The 21,160-nt window shown below is 40.0% G+C and overlaps 2 protein-coding genes across 4 annotated transcripts in view; one reads left to right on the plus strand and one right to left on the minus strand.

Moving 5' to 3' along the window:
* Window positions 1-843: 843 nt before the first annotated feature.
* On the minus strand, window positions 844-9,064 carry LOC117290995 (N-lysine methyltransferase KMT5A-like). The gene is made up of 8 exons (XM_033772593.1): window positions 8,855-9,064; window positions 7,537-7,688; window positions 6,745-6,895; window positions 5,828-6,152; window positions 5,275-5,365; window positions 4,407-4,466; window positions 2,261-2,451; window positions 844-1,257 (listed from the first exon to the last, which is right to left on the minus strand). Exons 1-8 carry the CDS (start codon window positions 8,862-8,864, stop codon window positions 1,047-1,049), a joined length of 1,191 nt encoding a protein of 396 aa, XP_033628484.1. The 5' UTR covers window positions 8,865-9,064; the 3' UTR covers window positions 844-1,046.
* A 390-nt stretch (window positions 9,065-9,454) lies between these two features.
* Window positions 9,455-21,160, plus strand: part of LOC117290424 — a 39,240-nt gene continuing 27,534 nt past the window's right edge. For 2 of the 3 annotated variants that reach the window (XM_033771824.1, XM_033771826.1), the window contains exons 1-12: window positions 9,455-9,531; window positions 10,117-10,755; window positions 11,669-11,719; window positions 12,165-12,235; window positions 12,904-13,105; window positions 13,909-14,580; window positions 15,646-15,696; window positions 16,637-16,738; window positions 17,967-18,165; window positions 18,915-19,006; window positions 19,789-19,932; window positions 20,682-20,800. In XM_033771824.1, coding sequence (XP_033627715.1) covers window positions 10,221-10,755; window positions 11,669-11,719; window positions 12,165-12,235; window positions 12,904-13,105; window positions 13,909-14,580; window positions 15,646-15,696; window positions 16,637-16,738; window positions 17,967-18,165; window positions 18,915-19,006; window positions 19,789-19,932; window positions 20,682-20,800 — 2,238 coding nt within the window. In that variant the 5' untranslated portion in view covers window positions 9,455-9,531; window positions 10,117-10,220. The remainder of the gene's footprint in view (window positions 9,532-10,116; window positions 10,756-11,668; window positions 11,720-12,164; window positions 12,236-12,903; window positions 13,106-13,908; window positions 14,581-15,645; window positions 15,697-16,636; window positions 16,739-17,966; window positions 18,166-18,914; window positions 19,007-19,788; window positions 19,933-20,681; window positions 20,801-21,160) is intronic. The other variant, XM_033771825.1, reaches the window with a different exon arrangement.

Here is a 21,160-nt window from a genome sequence, read left to right on the forward strand (position 1 = left end):
AAAAAACACCCTGGTCACACGAAGTTGTGTGCTTTCAGATGCTTGATTTCGAGACCTCAAATTCTAAACTTCAGGTCTCAAAATCAAATTCGTGGAAAATTACTTCTTTCTCGAAAACTACGTCACTTCAGAGGGAGACGTTTCTCACAATGTTTTAATATACTATCAACCTCTCCCCATTACTCATTACCAAGTAAGGTTTCATGCTTATAATTATTTTGAGTAATTACCAGTAGTGTCTACTGCCTTTAATCTAAATTTAATTAAAATTTCTGCCACCATGCTGCAGTCATTGCAAAAGTTTGTAATAAGTGTTTGTATAAATTATGCTCAGTAACAAATGTGTTGAACGTAATTACATTGAAAGCAGACGGCAAACCATTTTATCTGCGCAAACATCGCGGAATTTTCAAAATGACTATTCCCCCCAAAACTGAGCAGAACAAGTGTTCAGCTAGCTTGAATACAGCGCATTGTGGTTACAACAATTAGCTTGGCCCAAACTAATTTTTATAAAGCTGCTTACCACAGAGGTCTGCTTACTGTAAAGCACAATATTTTGGTGTTTGGCCAAAATGGCCCAATTTGTAGAGCTTCTATTACTGCTTAAACAATTTCTGCTTACCACAATTAAGGAAGATACCTGCCACAGATAGTACATGTGAGATGGTATTTTGGCAGGTAACCTTATTCTGTCTAGCATAATTTGTTTGTGCTTAGCTACTATGTGCTCTATGAAACTGGGCCCTGGGCTGCTTAGGCACAAACAAATAGCTAAGCAAAACAAAATTATGCTTTCCAGAATATTTACCAGCCAAAATACTATTCTATTTGTGACTGGTGTTCTGTCATATTTTGCTTAGCAGAACAATTTTAAGCAGTGTTTTCTGCTTGAGCAGCTCTATGAAATTGAACCCTGGGCAGAGTTCAGCGGTAAGCAGTACCCACAAAATTGGGCACTGCTGCTCATTTCATTAATCTTTCGAAACAGAACAGTATTTTCTACTCAACATCTTTATGAAACGAAGCTCAGTACTATTTAAGTTTTATAGCGCTAGCCATGGATGAGATTGTAGTGACTCTTTGTCCCGATCCCCATAATCGTAGACGAGCTCCTCACCGACTGAGATGGTTTTGGCTGCCACTAGAATCAGGTATGGCGTGCTGTTAATGCTGATAAGTTTAGTGGTGCAGTTACCAGACTTGCTGTGGTTCAGGAGACGTCCGATTCGTCCTGATTCGTGCGTGGCGTCAACACTAATAAAAAACAAAATTAAAAAATTAATAAAACATCTGCCATGAAAAACAGCATGGCTTGTACGTGAACTTTTCAATGATTTCATATGCACTACATTATGGAGACTGGGAACAAAACAGAAAAGTTAACACAAAAGGTACCCATAGAGGAATTCTTAGTGTATAAAGGTTGGTAAAAGATCCCATGATAGGGTGGTCACAGTCACAATTAAAAGTTTCCCGCACGTGTCCATGACGGAAATTGGGTTGAATTTTTGGCCGTTGTCTAGCAGGCACTACTGTGATGTCCTGCCTACATGTGTGATAAACTCTGTGTAAACTTGTAATATTCTGTTGGCCCCCTGATGTGTGCAATGCCCCACCGGAAATTGGCCAGGCATAGTTTGTAAGGCGAAACGCCACATCAGGTTTTAAGTCAGAGTTAAAGGTAACTTGATGTCTGCCCGAATTCCAAAAATGACCCAGTAGCAGCAGCAGCAGCAGCAGCAGCAGCAGCAGCAGCAGCAATGAGTTCCATAGTGCCCCGGCCGAAAAATACCTAGAAAACAGTTGCAAACTACTCGCAGCCCATAGCAAGCTAATTGGACTGGGTTATTAGCAGCTCCATGAAATCTGGACTTGGACACCCCTGCATACCCCTTCCTGTTCTTGAATGGTGGTAACTTACTCTGTAAAACCTTGAACCTCTGTTCTTGAAGGGGCCCAGCAATTTTGCACAGGTAAGGGGTAGTTCTATAAGGAAAATGAAAGGTTGTATAGACCCCCTTGCATAACGCGAAACGCTACACTGACGCGTCACGTTTTCACGCACAAAGAACAGCCATTGCCCAATCATTTGCCTCCATTGACCCAAGTGAGGGTGCTCTTTTACCACAATGTGGGTGTTTTTTGAGCATGTGACGCCACATGCAAGGGGTCTATTGGAACCTTTCAGAAGCACAGGACACCATGGGTGTGGGTGCAGCGGGTTAAATCAAGGCCTTTCTCCATCTTGTTTTCTTACCAGTAAGCCTTGTTGTTGTACTGGTAGTAATACATATAGCATCCAATGCTTGGATCTGCTGCATATTCACTCTCTCTTTTCCTGGCCGTCTTCGTATCGATGTGATCACCGTGATACTCCACCACAAAGTCACCCTTCATGAAGACTTTCGTAGCGATGACCCCTCGACCCTTTCCAACGATGTCATTCACCTTTTGAAAAAAGACGCGTTTAGTTTTTGAAAAGCATTTGTATTCCGAATGCAGCATTGTGCTAAATCATGCTTAAAGAGATACCTTTTTTATATCAAGTTTTTTGGCCATGACATACATGTAAATCCCTACTCCCTGTGAATGACAATGTACAAAATATAGTTTACCTGTAGAAGTTTCAGCTTCATTGGTTGTCAAGTTTTTGAGAAAAAAAAAAGAAAAAAAAGTGAACATCACAGAGCAATGTTTTCAAGAGAGCCGCGTAAACCCTGTAAAATTATATATTGGAAATTGATTTATTCATTTCTCAAAAACTACAGCACCCCAGCAAGTAATACTTCAAGGGAAACTTTCTACCATCATTATCTTAAAACCGTATAAAAAAAGTTTAATGAAAAATCTGTGGACGTTTGTGCTTTACAAAAAGTACCCAAACCATTTAAAGGTATGGTCATAGATTGATTGTTATCACATTGTATATGCTGACTTATAAGCAACATTGTAAAGACAGAAACAATGAAAATCACATGAAGATTTCACTGCTGAATACAGTGCCTATAAAAGGAAAGAAAATTACACCACAAGCCATGACACACACACACTGTTATTAGGGCAGAGCTGCTAACATTGGTTTTTGAAAATCAGGAAGATTTTATTTTTAAGTCAGAAAGACTCAATCTCAGCACGCGTCACGACGATTTTTGCGGACATAAAAACCAATATTCATGTACAGACATATACATTTGAAATATTACTAAAGAATATTGCTGTTTATGTTTTAAATGTTTTGCACATGTTTCTAGTTTTGAAGCACTGTCGGGAAACATTCGTCTAAAAAGAGGACCAGCATGGTCAGAAGATGCAACGTTTAAGTTATGTTCAATTATAAACCCTGTGAATAAAGTTTCCGCCTTTATTATACTGCTGTCATCAGAGCCCGATTAAAAAAAAAAAATCTGCAATGCCTAGCGTGTTGGATCGTGCTGTTGCACTACTGCAATGTTTGTCGGAATCTATGTGTCTCAATATGTCATTTCGTCCGCCGTATTTCACAGATACCTCTGAATTGCACGTAGTGCAAAAGGCATGGTTTTCATCCTTTGATGATTTCTTTATACAAGGCCATTCTTTGTGGTAGTCTTCTTTGTATTTTTGAGCGTATTTAATTTTCTTCAGCGACTTATCAGTTGCTCTGCTGGGCGGCGCCATTTTGCTTTACATTCCCAACCACGTTCCCAGTGGTGTACGATGTAGCAGCGTCATTTGCTCGATCGTGGGCAGTGCGTCGCAACGATCCCACACGAGTATTACGCCACTGTAAGTGCAATCATCTATTGCAGGGGTTAGTCACGAGAGGTATCGACATAGCGCGCTACCCATGGTGGCGAGGTTGATCAGTGCCAAACATAGCATGCACATGTATGGATGGCAGAAGACGAAACTACGGTTAGAACAACTTTTTCTGCGCATCCTATGCACACGCGCAAACGTTATACACACACGGGCCACGGCGGAGGACTAGGAAATTTGTCAATTTTATTATTTTTTCATTAACAGGTTGGGGATCCGGGAGATTTTGATTGCTTGCGGGATGACGGAAGATTGCCGTCAAATACGGGAGTCTTCCGCAAAATCCGGAAGAGTTGGCAGCTCTGTTAGGGGTCTTGTCAAAACTCATCCTGGACAGACCACCGGACGAGGCTCATCCGATGTCAATTTTTTGTCGGACGGGCCATAGACCCCCCGTTGTTTCCAGTACATAGCAATCTTAGACACTCTTGGGTTTTGTACACAAATGATATCTGGTGAAGGCCAGACACTGTGAGCTCGTCATATAGCCCATCCAATAAAGGAATCACTACTGTACTAGGGAATTCAACATGGGACGAGAAACCTGGTCCTGGACGGGCGCCTTCCGATGGCTGTCCAGGACAAGTTTTGACAAGGTCCCTTACCTCAACTCCTTCCTCCAATCCTGACAAGATAGCATGATGTAACATCTTCTTCTCTTCCGCCTGAAAAAAATAAATAATAAAATAAAAAATAAAATAAAAAATTGGGTATCTAAAATGATCTGATAAGTCCCCTGTGTAGAGTAGAGGGCTTCAACCACTTTCTTAAGCCTGGTTCATACTTCCTGCGAATGTCATATGAATTTTGATGTCACATCCTGCAAAAACAGCCATGTGATGTCAAAACAACTTCAACTACCCTGGTAAGTCTTCTTTTTAAAGCCATTGGACACTTTCGGAACAGAAAAAGAATTAAAAGTTCACAGATTTACAAATAACTTACAGGGTTTACAGAAGGTAATGGTAAAAGACTTGTCTTGAAGTATTATTCCATGAAATGCTTTACTTTTTGAGAAAACATTAAAACAATATAGATTCTCGACATCGAGTTTTACGGATGTATTTTAAACACATGTCATGACATGGCGAAAAGTGCGGAAACAAGGGTGGGTTTTCCCGTTATTTTCTCCCGACTCCGATGACTGATTAAGCCTAAATTTTTACAGGTTTGTTATTTTATGTATAAGTTGTACTACACTAAGTGTGGGCCTGGACAATACTGTTTACCGAAAGTGTCCAATGGCTTTAAAGTGACAACTGTCTAGCCTAAAAAATGCACTGAAGGTACATGTAGTACACATGGTGCTGAGGCAAACCAATCATGCTTTGAATGAAGCAAGGCATATTATACACCTTTAAGTCAAAAGTCTGTTGGTTGAGATGTTTGTTGTTTTATATATGGATAGATAAAAGAGGTTATCTTGGTGAAGATAAATTTCTTAAAGATTGACTATGGCTAAGTATAATGTACCTCAATAGCAGTTTTGCATTTGCGATTGCTTCTTCTTACGGGGAAGTAGTCCTTTAGCGTTACGGACGGGGATTGGACTTGCTTGGCTTGCCTGTGTAGAAACAAGAGAAGAAAAAAACGAAAAGGATTTTTTAATAATGGCCACAGTATGGAGTCAAGAGGGGTCCACAATGGAAGGCCATTCAGTCATTTCATTTCATTTAATAATTCTGGTTGTATGTCCAATAACTCACAGAAAAGCGAACTTAATGGGTGTAACTAGCTAAGAACCCAAAAGAGGAAGTAAATTTCAGTCTGAAAACCCCAGAGAACTGTTCTATGGAAAACTTGTGCAATCAGGTGGCCTGGGACTGAAAACCCAATCCACACAGTGCCCCACCACAGGTGGAAGGCAAGGCACGATACCACCAACCCAAATGCCCGCCAGTCATGCCATGCAAAACTTGAGGGGGTAAAACATGCTAGCGTGGATACCCAAGCACAGAATTCCCTGCTTCCGCAAGCGCTGCTTCTTCTTCGTTTTTAAACGCCAAAAATCTAAAAAATTACTTACCTGGCTGCTTTTGATCGTCTCTTGCCCTTTCTGCTGGTCTTTCCTCCTTCCTTGGTGTCTGCGCTTCTGCTAGTGGTGTTCGTGGCTTCAGACCCGACAGCTTTATCATCCTCCTCTTTGCCTACTTGGTCACTAGTATAGTCAAGCTTCTGGGCTGCTTTTGGCCGGAGATCCCTCTCCTCTGGGTTTGGGTTGCTGGGCGTGGGTTGGTTGTGGGGGGATGAGGGACGAGGGCGTCGTTGGGTAGACCTAGCAGGCGGCTGGATACACTCCTTCGTTGGTGTGGTGTCGGGTGTGATTAAGCCCAAGAGCGGTAGTGATGCCACTGTTCAGCAACAGAGAAACATGCAAGAAACAGTTACCGCATTGCAGTGTCCCTTCATTACATGAAAGCTCAATTAAGAACATACAAGTTTGGCAACAAAACTATGAACAAACATCCTTTTCAGTGAGTAGGTGTCTTTAATATTGAATTAGTTGGGTCATTAAGCTTTTATTGATGAGCAGTTAATCTGCCTGGGACAGTCAGCAGCCCTACTGGTTTGTTCACGATCCCAATAAGTCCTCTGTTTGGAAAAGGAATTACATGTACATGGAGATAACAGGTGTGAGTTACCAGAGAAAAAGGATGTTTGATTCTGACCTCTTTCTTTAATTGCTCGCTTTTCTGTAATGATTTTGTGCTTATTAACAACCCCCCAGTATTTGTGCAGCTTGTGTCTCCATCTTTTTCTATGGCACCCTCTATTCAGGTTGTTCTCATTTGGCGTCTGAAGGAATAATATAGACAATAAGCCTTTTTGAGGTATGGCGAACGTGATAGGAATGTACTGTTTGGTTTAGGTGTATACACACAAACTTACCAATACATTAGTGTTGTAGGCTTATGGGTCAATAGACAACAAATATATAATTACCATCTGACTCTTCTCCCATGGTACCCTGCACAGTGTCTTCATTATTTGGATCCCCTCTCGCTGGTAGTAGATCCTTTTGGTGAAGTCTTCCCTCGGGGCTTTTGGGAAAATAGCTGGTTATCTTACCAGACTTGTCGGCAGGCGATTGCATCTGACACAAAAAAGGAAAAAAGTTACTGATGCTGTCAGTAATTAGGGTATAAAATTAATTGTATAAACCGACAGGTCTTCGTTCATTTAAATTTGTTGTTTACTTTAGGCCGACTTCCTCAGAGTTACCCTAGGGCAGTACACCCACATCCCAAAATTGAAAATTTCCGATACTTGGCAACTTGCAGAGGTTGGGGCTAATGCAGGACTAACTGAATGTCTGAAAATACACCACACGTGCCAGACCACTGGACTTGTCCGGTCGTGATACTGACCCAAGGCCAAGTTCAGTTGGTGTTTCCCTTACACCGATGTGTCTGCGTCAGCATTTTATAGTACGCAGTACTTTCCCCCGAGTTCTGTAAACAAAATATCATCCAGGCATACTTTGCCACTCTAGAGCAGTGTCTTACCAAGTAGACCACCAAGATTGTCCGGAAGCTATGAGGCAGTTTAAATCTATTGTTTATTTTAGGGGATGAAGATGTTTATCTTGATGCAAATTTAATATTTATTAAAGCTAAAATCAGTGCGTGTTAATGTTCAGCCCCGACACAGCAGAATCTGCATTTCTTCTTGGCCTGGCTGATTTCTGCTCCAAATTATTTGATACGGGAAATTTGTTTCTGATTTTATTTTTACCACGTCTTTCTCATCATTCTGTGCATAGAACGAGTCTTCTCTTTTGAACTTTGGTGATTTGACCGATGGTGAATTTCCGGGAACTGTCATGATGGATGAAACAGTAGAATTAGATTCAGGGACCACTGCAACTTTCTTTGGTTTACGACCTCCTGTGAAACAAAAACAAAAAACAAATAACAAAACCAAATTTTTCAAAAGTAAAACTTGTTAAAAGTATTTTGTATATTTTTTAATTTATAGTTTTAATTAAACTAATCAAATCTGTCATTAAATCTTTAAATCTTTAATTTAATTTTTAATTAAAACTTAAATTCAAGACATTGTTTACAGTTACTAAGGGCTTTTTTAGGCCTAGACTCTACTCCTGAACTGCTTGAACTATGAGTATGACTATGATCTGTATGAGGTTTCGTTCTGCTATCCTCTACCATAACATAACGTTACCGGAGACTCTAGCGGAACGAAACCTTTAATATAGGCCCTACTTCTAGGATTTAGGAGCTAGGCTGCCTACACTCAGTCCTGTCAAAATAATTCAATTTAAAAATTAAATTTCAATTTAAAGCCATTGGACCCTTTCGGTAAACAGTGTTGTCCAAGGCCCACACTTTGTGTACCACAACCTCTATATCAAATAACAAACCTGTGAAAATTTAGGCTCAATCGGTCATCGGAGTCGGGAGAAAACAACGGAAAAACCCACCCTTGTTTCCGCGCGTGTCATGACATGTGTTTAAAATAAATCTGTAAATCTCGATATCGAGAATTTATATTGTTTTGCTGTTTTCTCAAAAAGTAAAGCATTTCATGGAATAATATTTCAAGAGAAGTCTTTCACCATTGCCTTCTGTAAACCCTGTAAGTTATTTGTAAATCTGTGAACTTTTATTTTTTTTCTGGTCCAATGGCTTTAACGTTTATTTCCATATTTGGTGCAAAAAACAGAGGATAAATGATAATGAACAAATTTAATAGAACTTAGAATAGAACTTAGAATATTGATCCTCAATCAAGGACATGTCAAGCATGTCATTGTTGTCAAGCGACAAGAGTAACTAACTTACTTACTTAGTTAGTAAAGAGATCTTTTTTTTTTAACTGGTTCTAAAATCTAAACTAAACTAAGATTTTTTTTTGTAGAGTTAGGCTTAGGGGGTAATAGTAATACAAAATAATTTAATGTATCACAAAATGTGTCGTTCTGGCACATTATTCTCAAATACGATTGAGGCAGAACATTGGGGTGGCGTGGTTAGGATTTCTGTGTATTGTCCGTAATCTGGACAAATCGGCAGGCAAACAAACTGTCACTTACTTTTCCCCATATTGTCAGTTTACGGTCACAAAGATCCACTGGATGCTCCAAAAAGATGTGCAGAGATGATTAACATTCACTGCTTACAAGCAGACTCCCCACAACAGACCTAAAATGTAATAATTTTACATTCAATTACGTCAAAATCGACGTGGAACGACCCGTCTTCAATTTTGGGTTTTGTTTACGTTTTTAAAACCCAGATGTCGAGCGTGCACAACCGCCGTTTTTAAAAAACAGCATCGAGTCAATAGCAGCCTCTTTCAGGTACTTAAAATGAAGAATAAACATTTTATTACAAAATAATTTTTTGTATATCAAAATTAGTACATTTTTCACCAACATGTAACTGAAATTGTAATAATAGTGTAACTTGCGCTATTTCGTTAAATAAAGGTGAATTAATAGGGTAATTATAAAACAATTGCTATCATTTTCTAAGCTGTACAATTAAACTAAAACAGCCGTCTGTCAACCACTAACGGTTAAATCCCCGCTAACATTTATTTTTCTGACGACTCTTACATATACAATTTTTAATGCTAGCTTTTATCCGATACCTGTACTTCTTATAGCGTTACTCAAAAACAAGTTGAATGGGTACCAGGCAGTTTCAAATCTAAATTCTTCAAAGAAAACAATGTGAAGCCTTCGACTTCTTTGACTTGCAAGAAAATGTAAGAAAACTGTGTCTTTTAACTATTATTATTTGACAGCTGAAAGTATTAACTGGGTATTATTTGATGGCGTTTATTAATAGTTCATTTAACAAGCACTGGCTTCTGAAATGAAGGACAAGTTCACTTATTTTGTCACCGATCGAAAGCACCGTACACCGTCCGTCGTACGTGCACAAAAATTCCGCTTGCTATTTTATTTATTTATTAAATTAAGGCACAGGCAACTCTTGCTTAAAACAAAAATTAAGTTACCACTGGTAATACCAGCCAAACCATTATTTACAGTTACCATTGCTGTGACTGGTGCCCAATCACTTTTTGCTTAGCAAATAATTTTTTTTAAGCAAAAATTAAAAATCAACTTTAATTAATTTTATCATTAATAAAATGGCAGTGGAGGCCATGGACTATGGAGCATGGCCTCCGTATAATTCCAGGTCTGACTAGCATATATTATTGGTGTATGGGTAAAAACCAAAACTTAATAAACTGTATGTTAAAGCGCACTTAGGTGGTGGATATGAGCGCTGTACAAGAACTTCAAGAAGCCACTATTAAAACTATTTTTGTGTTTACCTGTAGGATGAATCCAAACTTCAGAAATATGCAAACAGTTCAGCGAGCTTCTTTACAAGGACACGTTCATCAGACACTCTCTCTGTGATTTGGGTTGACCTTCATTAACCATGTTCGGCCGAAAGAAGAAGAAGACACAAGCCCAACCTCAAGCTGGGGAGGCTCCTGTCGGCACGCCTCCTGTCGGCAACCCTCCAGTCACCCCACAGAAAACAAAAAAAGCCAACAAGAAGAAACAGAAGGACTCTTTCAAATCCAATGAGAGCCCTGTCAGCAGCACCTCGTCAAAGCGTCGTGGGTTCTTCGGCAGGAAGAGTAAAGCACCGACGACTCCGTACAACGACGCATCGAGTGCTGCGTCGATCTCGTCCCAACAATCCATCGACTTGAATTACACCAAAATAACCCCACCCCTTTCCTTTGGTCCGCCCCAACCTCAGCCAAATGGAAATGTCCGAAGTCCTGGCTTTCCGATGAGTCCTTCAAGTAGCATTACCACTGGCAGTATCAAGGGGTCGAATCAGGAGAATCAGAGTTTTGGTGGGCGGGGCTACGAGGAGAGGGAGTTAGAATTTTGGGACGAGGTGGAAGTGCTGACGTGGCTGACTGACCAGGGATTTGATTATTTTGTGGAGTTGTTTGACGGTAAGCTGCCAAAAGCCAGTCATTATTTTACACATATTGACTGGCAATGAGGTAACTAGTGTACGTCTATTCCCCACAGGGACTTTGAGTGACCAGAAGAGCGACCTATTTCTGAGGCCGAAGGCCGACGGAAAGAGGCCTCTCTTCTGGTCACTCACAGGCCCGAGGGGGAATAGACGTACATTAGTTACTGAGTTATGCCAGTCAAAATGCATTATATAACACAGCTTGGTCTTAAAGACACTGGACACTATTGGTAATTGTCACAGACCAGTCTTCTCACTTGGTGTCTCAACATTATGTGCATAAAATAACAAACCTGTGAAAGATTGAGCTCAAATTGTAGTCAAAGTTGCGAGATAATAATGAGAGAAAAAAACACCCTTGTCACATGAAGTTGTGTGAATTCGAGACCTTAATTTCTAAATCTGAGGTCTTGAAATCAAATTCGTGGAAAATTACTTCTTTCTCCGAAACTACGTCACTTCAGAGGGAGCCGTTTCTCACAATGTCTAATACGTACGTCTCCCCATTACTTGTTACCAAGTAAGGTTTTATGCTAATTATTGTATTGAGTTATTACCTGCAATGGTGTCCAATGCCTAAAAAATGTAAAATAAGAACTAAAATCTGGAAAAGAAAGGAAGTTTTGTAGTTGCTGTTCACAGTTCAAGTCAAGAGAGGTCGCTGTAACAATACTGGGTACTATTTTGAAAGACTAGTGCCTACTTGGGAAATAGTTCCCACAAAACATGCGTGCGCGATCACTAGACTATATTAGTTCATCCCACGTGACCGTGTTTCAGCCAACCAGAATACAGAATAAGCAAGAGGTGTGTTATAATGCACTAGAAAGTTTTTATTTGTACCAGTGATTGTCATGTAAATGACTTGTTTTGTTTTTCGTACTCAGGTTGTGAAATTGATGGAGAATACTTAATGAATGTAACAGAAGAAGACTTAGGTGAGTTTTTTGTCTGCCATTTAACTGGAATGCAAAACTGCATTCAAATTAAGCATACTGGGCCTTATATACTTCACGGAGGCAACAAAGGCGATTGCCTCCATGCCCCCGGTCATTGTTTTGGTGCCTTTAAAATGCAGAAAGTAGAAATGCCGTAGAAATGTACAATTTTCCCATAGGATGCCCTTAACCAAGGAGAAAATGCCTTGGTGCCCTTATCCTTTCAAAAAGGAAGCATACAGGGCTGACTCAAAATGGTTTGCAAATTTCTAAAACGAAACGGTTCAAGTTCACTTGTGCGTTAATTATTGCATTCAGGGGTAAGTCGTTTAAGTTGCATACTGCCAACATGGGTAGACTTACACAGTGCATACACTTTTTGTGAAATCAACTGCTGGTTTAATGTTCAAGTAAAGGTTGACCATGTTTTGTTTTGTATTATTAGTTGATCTTGAAGTGGACGATGAAATGCTAAGGAGGCAGTTTCTGGACGCCGTGAGAACAGCTCAAAACAAAGTAAGCAACATTGAAGTAGTGACACATTCGCTTCATGTGACTTCTGTTCTTGTGATGATTAACCCCTAGCTCCATTATGTGTTCTACTAGGAGCCTTCCTCTCTCCAACAAAGTCCATTACCACAGTGTCCAAACTGTTTGACATTCTGATCACCTGTAAAACATAATCAGCAGGCCTATACTAGTGCAGCCTTCAGTCCAACAAAATCAGACATACAAGTATGTTGCTGGATTTTGGTGGATTGGGGATGCTTAAGGGCCCATTTTAAAGGCAGTGGACACTATTGGTAATTACTCAAAATAATTGTAAGCTTAAACCTTACTTGGTTACGAGTAATGGGTAGCTGTTGAAGTATAAAACAGTGTGAGAAACGGCTCCCTCTGAAGTAGCCTAGTTTTCGTGAAAGCAGTAATTTTCCACGAATTTGATTTCGAGACCTCAGATTTAGAATTTGAGGTCTCGAAATCAAGCGTCTGAAAGCACACAACTTTGTGTGACAAGGGTATTTCTTTCATTTTTATCTCGCAACTTCGACAACTAATTGAGCTCAAATTTTTGCAGGTTTGTTGTTTTATACTATCAACAGCTCTCCATTGCTTGTTACTTTTTTTAGTATTAATGTATAATGTCCAGTTTTTGAGGTTTCATAATTTATTGTTATCCATAGGCACAGAGTAACAGCCTGATCAGACCCACCCTGGACCAGCAGCTGTCAGTCTTGAGCCTCACCAGTCGCCTTGCTGGTGGAGATGATGCACCTGATGGCATTAACAACACCTCTAAGGCTTCGGCGGTCAAACTTGATCTTAAAGAATCACCAAGAAGCAAGAGCCCTCCACCGAGACTGGTTCTCAAAAAGCATTCCCCAGGTACTTATCAATATCTGTCTCCACTTAATTTGCAAATCGATTAAAGATGCTATGTCAGATTTTTTGCCCCAAACATTAAAAAAATATATTTTTTTGAGTGAATGGTATTTCAAAGAGTATCACCCGCTCTAACAAAAAAAAGTTTTAATTTTAATGGTCGGGAACCATGACAAAAATTTTAAACGCTTCTTATAAAACACATAAGAATTGGTCACATGATATATTGTCGGGATCCTGACAAAAACTAATTTTGAGCACTTGATTTCACTGCTACTAATAATTGGCGGACTTTTTCAAGCAATGGCTCAAATGAAAGTTTGTAACTTTCTCGACCCCCACCAAAATACATGTTGAATATTAAATGAAAATTTGTGGGTCAAATCGGCAAAAAATCTGACATAGCATCTTTAAAGCTTCAAGCAGGCCTGATACTTACGGAGGCAACAAAAGCGATTGCCTCCATTACCCCTAGTCATTGCATTGGTCCCCTTAAAATGCTTTGCTCTACATGTAGTTAATTCATAATTTCCTCATAGGGTGACCTTTGTGCCCTTGCCCTTTCAAAATCAAAGCAAACACAGGTCTGAGAAAATTAAGTGTGTTTAAATTATCTGCTAAGCAAGTATTCAGTGTCCGGAACTACCATTTTCTTTTGGGCTGGCAATCTAATTTGATTGTATTCTTGTGTTGTATTTTAATAGTTTGCTAAGCAAAATGTGTAAATGTTTTTACAGTGTTTCTGAAAATTTTGTTTTGCAAAACAACTTTTTTTATGACATTTTTCTTCTGTTTTTTTTTTGCAGAAACTGACAATGATTCCGAGTCTGAGTTTGCTTTTGATTCCGATGATCTAGGCAGCCCACTGGGAGATCTTCCAGACAACAGCAATGCAAAAACCTTCCCTGTGGACAGCAATTCCTACCCAAGAAGTCCTGTGGACAAGTCAAGCAGGAGTGGTCAGAAGGTACGCAGCCCAAGAAGTCCTGTCGACAAGTCATGGAGCAGCATCGAGGAGGCAGACAGTCCTAGAAGTCCTGTCGACAAGTCGAGGAGGAATAGTCAGAAGGTACACAGTCCAAGAAGCCCTGTCGACAGGTCATGGAGCAGCATCGAGGAGGCAAACAGTCCTAGAAGTCCTGTCGACAAGTCGAGGAGGAATGGTCAGAAGGTACACAGTCCAAGAAGCCCTGTCGACAAGTCTCCAGCAGCCTCTAAGTTCTACATGGACACCCCTCATAATAAAACGAACAAGAAGCCTTCCAGTTTATTTGAGAATGATCAAGAGTCTCCTGCGAGTGCAACACCATCTTCCAAGAGCCACGTTGATGGCATCAGAAGCCCTGGAAGAGATTCCAATCGGAAACTGGGCTCATCAAGAAGCCGCTCTCAAAGCGTAGTGACACTTTGGACTGAGGGCGATGTAGCTGCATGGTTGGAAGATGTTCAACTCACTCATCTGAAGAGCCATTTTATAGGTAAAAGATTTATATTATTTTGTGGGCCTTGAACTGTTAGGTCTAGAAGAGACGAATTAAGAGGTTACTCCGCGTTACTGAAGTCCCCTCGATTCACTAAAGCAAAAGTAATAGTCCTGCCCGATTTTTTACCTTTCCACCAGGTCGTAGTTGAATAGCAGGACATTTCTTTTCAGAACGTAGAAATCTCCCAAATTCAGCAAATATACTCTTTGGTAGTAGAATAAACAGTAAGACAAGTTTTAAAAAAGAACATAATCTACTTAGCAAGTAGATACACACATGGTTTTAGTTTTCAATATGCGCACCATACAACCAATCTGTGTACGTGTAGATGTTCTTTTTGCATCCGGGATAAAAAGTGTAAATTTTGTTTTTTTCCCCTTACACCGATGCAAATTAAGTACTGTATACTCAGGCAAATCGCTCCGATGGGATTTGAACCTGAGACCTTTGTATTTAGGGTGGCACGGTTGGCTTGTGCGTAAAGTGCTTGCCTCTCACCAAGGTGACCCAGGTTTGATTCCCGGTCAGAGCCATATGTGAGTTGAGTTGTGCGTTGGCTCTCTGCTTTGCCACGAGGGTTTTCCAGACTATCCGGTTTTCCTCCCTCACGAAAAAAACAAAACATTTTTGATTCTGGCTGTGCTCCGTGGTCATAATGGGTTGATGTGGCTGGCAGCTGAATGCGCCCTTGCATGCCTGTTTCTCGAACACGTTGTAGCCGCGTCCTTCGCAATTCAGCCGTAGCTGCGTGTAAGGACGATTAGCCCCTCAAATTATTATTGCTAGAGCAGATATATACTGTGCTTAATAGTATAAGGGTAAGAAGACATTTTAGAGCCTACAGCAACCTGTGTAAAATGCATCAAATTCAAAACAATTCAAGATGATCTTGTCAGGAATTCTGGCGATGATTTGGGGGTCTTTAAATGCTTTAAAACTGCTGTGATAAGATGGCCACTCATGCTTAAATCAGAGATTCTTGGAGATATTTTTGTTGTTGTGATGCATGGTTTTGTGAGAGAGTTTCGTTTTGATGTGTATACTCTTTTTTTGTTTCAGAGCATGAAGTGACTGGGAAGCAGTTACTTAACATTGATATGCAACTTTTAGGTGAGAGACTGTTTGATTTTTACAAAAACAAGACCGTCTTTGAGGTGTAGGATTTTCTATATTTCAAGTCCACATGACAACTCTGGGGTTAGATTTCAAGCCATATGTCCTTTGTTTCCATCCATGATGCTCGTGCCCTTGAGCATAGGGAGGGTAGTGCCTACTGGGCCCAATTTCATAGAGCTGCTTAGAACACAAATTTGCTTAGCGAGAAATTTCTTCCTTGATAAAAACAGGATTACCAACCAAATTTCCATTTGTTGTATATTGCTTGTTACTGGTATTCAGCTGTGGTTTGCTTATCCTGAAAATCACGTGAAAAATTTGGTTGATAGTCCTGCTTTTATCAAGGAAGAAATTTCTTGCTAAGCAATTTTTTTTGCTTAGCAGCTCTATGAAATTGGGCCCTGCTCTACCAGCCAGGCTCCTAGTGAATGATACCCATGGCTACATCCTCGTCATCTCGTGGACTGTGAAGGAGGTAGGTGGCAATGTGTTTCTGGTAGCAGTTGATTTGGGTCGATAGACCAAATCCGTTAAGTGTAGCCCCCTCCTTGAAATGGCCATCCGGCCTTGTTTGGCGATAAAAAATAAATAATAATAAATAAATAATGTTATTGATTGGGATTCGAACCCAAGACCTTTGCCATTCTAGAGTAGCAGGCTTGATACTTCACAGAGGCAAGAAATGTGATTGCCTTCATGTCCCCTGGTCATTGCCTTGGTGTCCTTGAAATGCTCCAGTAGAAATTTACATTTTCTTCAAAGGTTGCCTTTCACCAAGGAGAAAATGCTTGGTGTCCTTGCCCTTTTAAAAACAGAGGATACAGACATGGGTATATGTCTTACCACTAGACCACAGAGGTTGCCCGGCGTAGCTAGAGGCAGTTCGAATCCTATATTTGTCCTTTATGAAGAGTAATGTTCTTAATTCTTGCAGATGTGATGGAGATCAATGATGAAAATGATCGGGAGCTTCTCTTGGCTAAACTGTATGAGCTCAACAATCCCACCGCCAATGTCCCCGAGATGGATCTCATCAGTAAGTTTCTTTCTCTCTTAACGTTAGTGGACACTATTGGTAATTGTCAAAACCAGTCGTCTCACTTGGTGTATCTCAACATATGCATAAAATAAGAAAATGATCGGGAGCTTCTCTTGGCTAAACTGTATGAGCTCAACAATCCCACCGCCAATGTCCCCGAGATGGATCTCATCAGTAAGTTTCTTTCTCTCTTAAAGTTAGTGGACACTATTGGTACTTGTCAAAACCAGTCGTCTCACTTGGTGTATCTCAACATATGCATAAAATAAGAAACCTGTGAAAATTTGAGCTCAATTGGTCGTCGAAGCTGCGAGATATGAATGAAATAAAAAACACCCTTGTCACACGAAGTTGTGTGCTTTCAGATGCTTGATTTCATGACCTCAAATTCTAAATCTGAGGTCTCGAAATCAAATTCGTGGAAAATTACTTCTATTTCGAAAACTACGTTACTTCAGATGGAGCCGTTTTTCACAATTGTTTACACTATCAACAGCTTCCCATTACTCATCACCAAGTAGGGTTTTATGCGAATAATTATTTTGAGTAACTACCAATAGTTTCCTCTGCCTTCAAAGGTACTGGACACGTTTGGTAATTGTCAAAGACCAGTATTCTCAATTGGTGTATCCCATCAAATGCATACCCATTCCACATCGATAAAATGTCTTTCATAGTACATTCTGTATAATTTTAAACCATAAAATCAGCTAAAGATTTTTTGCCCAGAAATCTGAAAATTTTGTGATGCCGGCATCACAGATTTTCTTGAGTTTGGACCAAAAACTCAAACTTACAAAATTCTCGATAAATCTCAAACTTTGGCTGATTTACCCATTCCACACAGCTAAAATGTCTTTAGTATTATGTTATGTATCATTTGAAACCTTAAAACCTCTGAAATTGTTGTGACCTGAAATCTGAAGAAAAAAAAATTATGCCGGCATCACAGATTTTGTTGATTTTTGGATCAAAAGCTCAAAATTCTCAATAAATGTGTATCTACGACGGTAGAGGATGAATATGTTTATGAAGAAGCCTTTGTTGCCCAGGTTGTGTACTTCCAGGGAGCTGAGAAAGATTAAAGGAATGTTGTTAGCCCAACGACCAGGGTATTAATGTAAAGGGCATTGAGATGGTTATTGTTGAAAGCTCTGTATAAAGAACTAGTTATTATTATTTATTAGTATTATTAAACTAACCTCGTTCCCGATGAACCATTTAGGTGCTGTGAATAGAACCAGTGGCTATGAGCACAAGAAGTACCTGGCTGCCATGAAGGTTCTACAGTCGTCAGACAGTGAAGAGGTTCAACTTCTCCCACCGGAGACCCTAGCGTTACCAGACTCCTTCAGTAGTACCAGCCGGACACCGAGCACGGCCAGCGACCAGGGACGGAAGGATGAGAAGAAGAAGAAGGGAGGGTAAGGGACTGGGGTCATATTGACCCAATTCACCTGACGTCATCTTAGTTCCGCCATACTGGTGGGCATAGTCACTGTGCGTTATTCAGTGAAGTGCGCATTTTAGGCAATGCGGCGTCTACATGTAAACCTGTTGCCGCCCACCAATATGGTGAACCTGGCACAGTTGCCACAGGTGATGTGCGTGCAAGGGGTCATATATATGATTGCAATCCAGATATTTAATAGTATAGTTTTTTTTTGCATTTGGGGCCATTCAGAATAGTCAATGTTAATAAGAAAATTAAAACAAAATTGATTTTTGTTTTGAAATTGGTCATGTTGGTTTGAAAGTGCAAGCTGGCATAGTGCTGGCTAGCATAGTGCATCTATCATTAAAAAACTTACAGTTTGCAGGCTGGCATAGTGCATCTATCATTAAAAAACTTACAGTTTGCTGGCTGGCACAGTGCATCTATCATTAAAAAACTTACAGTTTGCTGGCTGGCGTAGTGCATCAATCATTCAAAAACTTACAGTTTGCAGGCTGGCGTAGTGCATCTATCGTTAAAAAAACTTACAGTTTGCAGGCTGGCATAGTGCATCGATCATTAAAAAAATTACAGTTTGCTGGCTGGCAGAGTGCATCTATCGTTAAAAAACTTACAGTTTGCTGGCTGGCATAGTGCATCTACTGTTTACAAAATTACAATTTTTATTTGTGAGACAGTTTGAGAATCATTTTTCCGTTCTGTGTTGTTTTCTTGTAGTTTGTCCAAGTTGAAGGGCGTGATATCACCCAAGAGGCGAGAATCTCGTGATTTCAACCTGGTCCATGTGTGGACTGACATCATGCGGTCAGGTAAAGAACCGTCTTGTAATTATTGTTGCTTACAGGCACTGGACACTATTGGTGATTGGTCAAAACAATAGTTAGCATAAAAACTTACTTGTTAGCGATCAATGGAGAGCTGTTGATTGTATAAAACATTGTATTCTGTTCTGAAGTAACGTTGTTTTTGAGAAAGAAGTTATTTCTCTCTAAAATATTTGAGACCTCAGAATTTGGTCCCGAAATCAAGCATCTGAAATCATACAACTTGGTGTGACGAGGTTTTGTTTTCTTCCTTTATTATCTCGGAACTTCGACGACCAATTGAGTTCAAATTTTCACAGGTTTGCTATTTTGTGCATATGTTGAGATACACCAAGTGAGAAGACTGGTCTATGACAATTTCCAAAGGTGTCGTACGGCGTCCAGTGTCTTTACGGCTTGGTCACACCAAACAGGTTCCTTCAATTTCTGGTAATTTCTGGTAATGAGTTGGTATGTCTGTGAACAAAATGAAGTGCTACAATAGGACTCGTTTTGTGCATTATTTTCATTCTTAAAAAACAATGCACTGGAAAAATTCTTGCATGCCAAAACGTAACAGAAACTTTTTGGAAATTTGTAAATGGATTTTATTTTGTTTTTCTCTTTAAAGCATTGAGCGTCCTAAACTTTAGCAGACCACTACACATCGTCGTGAGTTTTCTTAAATATGGATGATCACCTATTGTTTTTGTTGTTGTTTAGGTAGTACCACAGTGGCGTGAGTTTTCTTTTATGGACAGTCACCTATTGTTTTTGTTGTTATGCAGGTAATACCACAGTCTCACTGCGACTGACAGAGACAGAAACAGTCAGGGATTTGATTAAACTGAGCCTGGATAAGTTAGGGACCATTGAGGACTGGAGGCTGTATTGCATTCTTGACTCACCTGGATCTGAGCACAAGGACAAAGGTCAGTTAATCTGAATCTGAGTCTTTATTTATTATGTTTTCTCGGTTTGTGCTAACACCATGTGTAGCTGCTGTGAAGATTTTGTTCTTTGAGAACTTGTTTTGCTGTTTATTCTACTGCCGCGGAGTAGATTTCAAAACTTGGGCTACATGTATATAGGATTTGAGGTATTTCATGGTGAGGTATCAATATATATTTGGTTTGCGGTAACACCACGTGTGTATCTGTACCTTGCCAGGTAGAGTTTGTTCTTAGAGAACTGTCTTTCTTTATTCTACTACCGCGGAGTAGATTATCGGATGTTCGGGAGACTTCTCAGTTCTGAAAAGAAGAACTGTCCTGCTTTTTAACTACTACCTGGGTGGAAGGTTATTAACTTCATTCACTGAAGTTACATGGAGATCAGGCTATTCGAAAAATTTCCTCCCTTCATGTTCTTTGGAATAGCGCTATACAAGCACTGTATATTATTATTATTATAATTTCATCCTGGGTAGTAGTTAATAAGCAGGACAGTTCGGTTTAAGACTGAGGAGTCTCATCAATTCCTAAAATCTACTCTGCAGCAGAGGAATAAATAGCTAGACAAGTTCTCAAAAGAACATAATTAACACAACAAAAAAGATCGATATACATGTACACAAGGTGTTACCGCAAACCAAATATGAATTGCCTCAAAATTCACAATCACCTTGTGAGTATGAATTCTGGCTGAATGTTCTGTTTTGTTTTTTAATTTAATTTCTTAGGATTTGATAGAGAAATGGATGAGATCGAATGCCCAGTGATCGTCCAGCAAACCTGGCCTGAGCGGAACCCTCGTCATTATGAGCTGAGACAAAAACCTGCTCAAGGAGGTTCCATAAAGGTGTGTTCCTTTTTATAAGTTTTATTTTGTTTGAAGTTGTGCATGGTTCTTCACCACTTTTCCTAACTCACACATTGGATTTAACCGCATTTTCACAGATTCCTTGTTTGAGAAGAGGAATAATCATATGACCAAGGTATAACAAAACAATTGTTGCACGTCTTCGCCTCGGGTGCCATTAGGGACTTTTCGTTTTCGGCGACGGATGGTTCTGTAACGGTTGTTCAGCTAATCGTTGTCGTTTTCAGCACAACGAAGATTCATCCCAAGTACTGTCGTAGAAATTGAGGGACGACCGTCCTCAAAGCCGACGCATGCGCAGATGACGCCAAATGTCATCTTTACCGTCGCAGAACCATC

Source organism: Asterias rubens, chromosome 5, assembly GCF_902459465.1.
Source record: "Asterias rubens chromosome 5, eAstRub1.3, whole genome shotgun sequence".
NCBI lineage: Eukaryota > Metazoa > Echinodermata > Asteroidea > Forcipulatida > Asteriidae > Asterias > Asterias rubens.

What these genes read in the sequence shown, in the direction of transcription:
- LOC117290995 (XM_033772593.1), bottom strand. An exon ending in CATGGGAGAAGAGTCAGATG is followed by an intron (nt 6,153 to 6,744) that starts GTAATTATATAT and finishes GTTGCTGAACAG; the next exon opens with TGGCATCACTACCGCTCTTG. An exon ending in AATGCAAAACTGCTATTGAG is followed by an intron (nt 4,467 to 5,274) that starts GTACATTATACT and finishes TATTTTTTTCAG; the next exon opens with GCGGAAGAGAAGAAGATGTT.